The 7,153-nt window shown below is 52.6% G+C and overlaps 1 protein-coding gene across 2 annotated transcripts in view; it reads left to right on the top strand.

The window, feature by feature from the left end:
• SYN3 (synapsin III) overlaps positions 1-7,153 on the top strand; it is a 391,487-nt gene that overhangs the window by 365,641 nt on the left and 18,693 nt on the right. For both annotated transcript variants that reach the window (XM_080662983.1, XM_080662984.1), the window contains exon 8: positions 2,689-2,831. In XM_080662983.1, the coding sequence (XP_080519109.1) occupies positions 2,689-2,831 (143 nt within the window). The remainder of the gene's footprint in view (positions 1-2,688; positions 2,832-7,153) is intronic.

Below are 7,153 nucleotides of genomic sequence, written 5' to 3'. Positions count from 1 at the left end.
CCAGGTTCGATTCTGGTCAAGGGCATGTACCTTGGTTGCAGGCATATCCCCAATAGGAGCTGTGCAGGAGGCAGCTGGTCGATGTTTCTCTCTCATCGATGTTTCTAACTCTCTATTCTTATCCCTTCCTCTCTGTAAAATATCAATATTTTTTTAAAAAAAGAGTAATAATAATAAACCAGGGTAATTCGGTAGAGCCTTCCCAGAGGGGGCAGGGAGAGTAGCTATTTTGCATCATAGTTGGAAAAGCCTCCACTAAGGGGTCATCTGGGTAGAGATCTGAAAAAGGCGGCCATGGAAGGTATTCAGGAAAATGGTTCCAAGCAGAAGGAATAGCAGGTACAAAGGCACTGCGGCAGGGCCAAGTGGGCTGAGCGTAAAAGATGACCAGGAACCACGGGATACAGGCCGTCTTTTCAACCTGGGCTGCACACCACTGCCTGGGGGGCTTCCAAAAACACCGAGGCCTTGGGCCACACCCAGGGATTCTGGGGAAATCAGCCTGAGGCTTTTGGCTTGGGCGAGATGAATGTTAAAAGGAGATGGTTGCCGTGGTCCAATGAGGGATGTTGGTGGCTTGGGCCAGTGGAAGTGGCAGCATCTCTCTTTCATCCCCTGCTCCCTCCACACAGGATTGTAAATGGCTCCAGGCTGCCCCCTCCCTCACAGCCCACCTGTGGTCCACAGCAAGCACTCACATCCTTAGCCTGGATATCCCGAAGGCTGAGACACTTGGCTGCCGCCCGTGGCCTGACAGGGATTCAGCTCCAGGGCACCACACTGTGTTCCTGGCCTCAGTACACAGTGTGAGTTTCTCCAACAGGCTTTTGGCCTTAGCAGAGCTGACCTTGTCCAGTGCGTGGTCGCTCACACACACACACACTGCCTGCATATACACACACACACTGCCTGCATACACACACACACACTGCCTGCATACACACACACACACTGCCTGCATACACACACACACTGCCTGCATACACACACACACTGCCTGCATACACACACACACACACACACTGACTGCATACACACACACACACTGCCTGCATACACACACACACACACTGCCTGCATACACACACACACTGCCTGCATACACACACACACACACACACACACACTGCCTGCATACACACACACACACACTGCCTGCATACACACACACACACACACACACACTGACTGCATACACACACACACACACACACACTGCCTGCATACACACACACACACACTGCCTGCATACACACACACACACACACACTGCCTGCATACACACACACACACATACACTGCCTGCATATACACACACACTGCCTGCATATACACACACACACACACACACACTGCCTGCATACACACACATACACACACACACACTGCCTGCATACACACACACACTGCCTGCATACACACACACACACACACTGCCTGCATACACACACACACACATACACACACACACACACACTGCCTGCATACACACACACACACACATACACACACACACACTGCCTGCATACACACACACACACACACACACACTGCCTGCATACACACACACACACTGCCTGCATACACACACACACACACTGCCTGCATACACACACACACTGCCTGCATACACACACACACACACACACACACACTGCCTGCATACACACACATACACACACACACACTGCCTGCATACACACACACACACACACACACACTGCCTGCATACACACACATACACACACACACACTGCCTGCATACACACACACACTGCCTGCATACACACACACACACACACTGCCTGCATACACACACACACACATACACACACACACACACACTGCCTGCATACACACACACACACACATACACACACACACACTGCCTGCATACACACACACACACACACACACACACACTGCCTGCATACACAAGCAACAAGCATCACATACGACACACCACACATATAACACATAACACACATCACATATACACACACAGGTCTTCACACACACAATCCACATGTGCACACCCTCCACACACACATACACACATACATACACACTCCCTTCTTTCTAACTGGTCTCTCTCTATCCCCTATCACACCCCTCCATTCAACCCTCTATATAACTGCTTGATGATTTTTCTAAACACACATTAGGCTACTTTTCGCTTAAACTCCTCCCAGGGCCTTTCCAGAGCCTTCGGGCTGAAAATTCTAGCCCCTTACTAAGCTGTTCAGGCCATCTGCAGTCTGTTCTCTGATGACCCCCTTCAGCTGTCCCCCACCTTCCTGCCCCATCAGCCAGTCTGATCCCATTGCCCACCCCTCCCCACCTCCCCATGCGGTTCCTTCTGCCTCCGCTTGGCCCTTCCTCAGGCCTCTCCAGAGCATCCCCGCTGGGTAGTCCATCTGAAATCACATTCATCCTGCCATACACAAGCATCACCTGAAATGATGAGACCCCAGAGAGCTCACCTCTTCCATGAAGATTCCCTTGGCTCCCCAAGGAGTTCCCTCCCGCTTCTGCAGGTGCAGTGGAGTGACTGGTTCCCATGGCTGTGTCCCCTGCCAGGCAGGTGACCTTCTCAAGGTCACTCTGTATGGAGCACTGGGTCTTGGCATCAGGTAGGTGTGCATGAACGCTGGTGGGTGGCACTCACCTTCTCACCCTCCCACGCAGATCAAAGTGGAAAACCAGCATGATTACCAGGACATCACCAGCATGGTGGCGATGGCCAGAACCTACGCCACCACCGAGGCCTTCATCGACTCCAAGTACGACATTCGCATCCAGAAAATCGGATCCAACTACAAGGCTTACATGTGAGTCCCGGGGCAGGGAGGAGGGGAATGGGATCTGGGAGGAGGGGGGAAGAGAGTGGGGGGGAATGGAGATTAGCAATGCATGTGCAGCCCTGTCCTCCCTCCACCCCCCGCCCCAGGAGGAGGCCCCGTCTGCACATCACTGTTCCCGCTTCCCACCTCCTTTCTGACCTTCTCTGGTCTGTAAGCTGAGGGCTGACATGGAAGTCTGTCTGCCCAAACGAGGGCTGTCTCCCCAGAGGAAGGAAGACACAGGCCTGTTTGGGGAACTTCAAGTATATTCAGGGTGTGTCACAGGAGACAAGATGGAGAGAAACCTGAGGCCAGATCAAGCAGGGCCTCGCACGCCTCGCTGAGGTTGTGGGTTTTCTTCTGTTCTCTGCCGAGCGGAGACGTGGCATGGTCTGACCTGAATTAATAAAAAGGTGGCTCTGGGCCCTCGGCCTGCAAAGGGCATTCCCTGGAACCACTACGACCAGTTAGGAGACCATATCAGGATTCTCTGACCGCAAGCAACAGAAACCACACTTGACTAATTTGATGGAGCTTTTAAAAAAGGATTAGAAAAACATGGATGTTCAGAAACTTAAACCAAACCAATTAACACACAAAATCACTCAGTTATCAGTTTCAGAAATATTAGGATCCAGGGCAGCCCAGGGATCTGGGTAGCCAGAAGCAGTAGACAATCTTCATGGCACCCCGACTGGGAAGCGAATGTCCCCTAATCACCTCAGGACTTCAGTCGAGATTGTGGTTCCATGGAAACAGCGCTGATTGGTCCAACTTCGGCCACAGGCTTGTGGTTAGAGAAAGTCGGAAAAGCAGCATGGACAGCCCACCAAGACGGCATGCGACAGGGGCAGGGGCATCCCCCAGTGGAACTAGGGGAAAGGAGTGAGCGACAGGACATCCAGCACATCCCCCCCAGGGGAGGCGCGGGCAGAGGGTGACTCACTGGGAGCCGTGGTTACAGAGGGAGTGGGAGGGAGTTCTCCACGAGGTGGGAGGGCCCGTCTCCAGAGCATCTCTTCTGCTCCGAGGCTCCCTGTCTCTCACTTTGGAATGTTGTTGTTGGTTCCACCTGAAATGATGAGACCCCAGAGAGCCACCGGGTGCCCGCGTGCCGAGCCTGCGGAGCCCTGGCTGCGTGAGCGGCGCCGTGCTGGAGGGCTGCGGGGGCCGGCCGGGCGGCTGGAAGTCTCTGTGTGCCTCTGTGTGGTGCAGTCTGTGCTCTAGGTCAAGGTCAGCAGACCACAGCGCACAGGCCAAATCCAGCTGCCACTTGTTTCTGTAAATAAACCTTTACCCATCGTGCCCGGCCTGCATGACTCAGTGGTTGAGTGTTGACCTATGAACCAGCAGGTCACGGTTCGTTTCCAGGTCAGGGCACATGCCAGGGTTGCAGGCTCAATCCCCAGTGTGGGGCATGCAGGAGGCAGCCAATCAATGATTCTCTCATCATGGATGTTTCTCTCTCTCCCTCTCCCTTCCTCTCTGAAAGTTTTTTTTTTTTTTTAAATAAAGTGTTACCCATCACAGCCATGCACACCCATTGATGCATGGTCTAGGGCTGCTCTCGTACCACCTGGATTGCCCGCACCGAGGGTCAGCACGTTTTTCTGCAAAGGCCCAGATGGTGACTGCGGGCCTTGCAGGCCGTGCAGTCTCTGCCGTTGCCTGGGAAGCTGGAGAAGGTGCAGGCAGTTGACCTATTTCCTCCAAAGAGATGGAGCCCGTTCCCAAGGAACACCTCTGCCCTTCCTGCCAATCACGCTCTTCCACCCAGGAGCCAGGCCAGACCTGTGGCTGCTCTCAGATGCCCTCGGGGTGATGATGTCCCCTCCTCCCTGCACCCGCTGAGTGAGGGAACATTCTGGTGCCGCAGTCCAGTGCATTCCTGAGGCCTCCGCCGCCCGTCACGGTATCACTTCCCTCCTCTCCTCACTGTTGGAGTTTCCACTTGACATTGACTGCACCTTGTCCCAGTTTCTCTCCTTGAGGATTACCTCACTGCCGCATTCTTTATGCCAAGCCTTTCTTCCCTGACAGCCCCAATTTGTCATTCGTTATGGCGTTTCCTGGACCCTGAGCTGGCCCACATCCCAGGGAGGGGGTTCGTGGCAGACCTCAGGGGAGAGCATCCTCTCCGCCCTTGACCGCCCAGCCTCCTCTCTGGCCCACCTGCTGCCCTGCTCTGGGGCCTTTGCGCTCGTTGCTACTGGAGCGTCATTTTTCCAGGCCTCTTCGCAGAGCTAGGAAAGATACGTGTGTACCTTAACCCATCCCTCACATAGCGGTGATCATTTCTATAACATGAGCCGTCTACGTCTAAAGCTAAATCGAGTTCACATGGGTGCCTCTGACTTTCATCTAGTCCCACATGGTTCCTTTTAGCCTTCCCATATTGCTTATCTAAACTTCCCACTCCAGCCGGGAAAGTCCTGGCTCCCACCATCCGCCATCTATGTCCTTATTTGTAAATCCCACTCTACATGCACTTTGCAGAACCAGTGCCCCACAGCCCTGTAAGAAACGTGTTACCAACTGCGATACAGGGCTTCGTACAGTTCCTTTCGTACTGACTCCCCGACCCCCCTCATTGCCAAGGTGACTTAGGTCGGCTCCTCCATCCCCAGCCCCGCCTTCTTCAATGAGGGGGTCAGTGTCATACCTTTGCAACCTAGACAGACAGACCCTTTTGTCACAGTCTAGGCTCCATCGTGCATGCCAGCAGCTGTATCACATCAGGGCCAACGGACTCTTTCCCCCAAGCCTGCCACGGGCTCTGCCATGGCGAGTCGCAGTTCAGAGCATGGAATTTCTCAGATACGGTTTGGTGGCTCTGCCACTAAGTGGGAATGATGATAAAATAATATCCGTCTCATTAGGTTTAGTGAGGCTGAAAGAAGCCAGTGCTTATAAAGCCCTCAGACCCGTGTCTCACACATAGAAAGCACTCATTAAATATCAGCTCTCACCATCATTATCTTCTTGGAAGGAGCGCGGGCTGGCTCTGTTCCTGCTGCCTCTGGCATTTGAATGCCTTCTCCTCTTGTTTCCACTCACTGAGAAAGCATAGTAGCGCCCATTGTACTAAAAGATTTTCAGGGAAGATTTCCTTTAATCCACACGATACCCTGGAAGGATGGTACTCTAATGATTCCCATTTTACAAGGAGATGATAAAGACTCGGGGATGTTGACCATAGTGACACAGCTAGAAAATGCTGGGACCGAGGTTCAAACTCACATCTGTCTGACTTGAGTCAGTTTTGCCCCCTCTTACCCCAGTATAGATCCCACGATAGCAATCCCTGCTCATCCTACCTTCCGCGGCCGCAGTAAGTGACCGGTTTCGTTTTGGCTTCCCCAGAGCGCGTCTCTCCTTGTGTAGATCGATAGCCCCACCATGCCTAGCCTCTGGTTTTAGACTAGACCCCTTCTAGGTAGTGAGCAGCCTGAGGAGGGGTCACCTCTGTACACCCAGACCATTGCCCAGGACACAGGATGGCCCAATGAGTCTTTGCCAAGTTGAATGGAGTTCCATTGAGCTGAACTGAATGAAACTGAACTGATGTGAACTTTATCGATGTCTCTGTTTATCAATGCCCCTTAGTCATAAATTATGACTCCTATTGGCCACCATCTAGTCTCTTCTGTACTCTTTTCTCATTTAGGACAAATTTTGTAGCAATTCCACCCCCCATCACCCTTTAATCTCCACCACCTGCCTTCCCTTGGCCATAAAACAAATAGCTTTACCTCTGCCACTTTGTGTATAGCCATTCCATCTTTGCTGAGTGCACATGTGCCATTGGATAAGGTTTGTCTGCATTCTGCACACACAGTCCCTTCCTCCGGCTCCATGCCAGGTCCCACTGGACATCAGGGGACGGGTCAAACGTGTCCCCTGTAAAGCAGTCATTACAGGTGAGATGAGCATTACTAAACACTGGTATAGGTATAGTGCAGGGGGGTCTACTCTTGTTGGGGAAGGTGTGCTGCCAGGAAGTCACATTTCAAGTGAACTTGAAGGATGAGTAGGACTTAGGGCAGCAAGGATAGAGACAAAGACTGGACCAGGCAACGGAAAGGACCTGTGTGGAGGCTTGGACATAGGAAAGAGCCATGGGCATGGGAGCACCCAAAGGGAGGTCAGTTGTTGCCGGGCAGAAAAGACAAGGGAACTGAGAGGGTGATGAGGCCAGAAGGCCTTCCTGGTCTTCACTATGGAAAAGTAATCACTCCTCTCCATGTGTCATTTTCCCTACCTTTGGGGGCTATGATAAAATTCCAGAATCCCAGGGGTTATACTGGCCT

Source organism: Plecotus auritus, assembly GCF_963455305.1.
Source record: "Plecotus auritus genome assembly, chromosome: 3".
In the NCBI taxonomy this organism is placed as follows: Eukaryota; Metazoa; Chordata; class Mammalia; order Chiroptera; family Vespertilionidae; genus Plecotus; species Plecotus auritus.
Note: the sequence above shows the minus strand (reverse complement) of the source record. Positions and strands in the feature narration are given on the sequence as shown.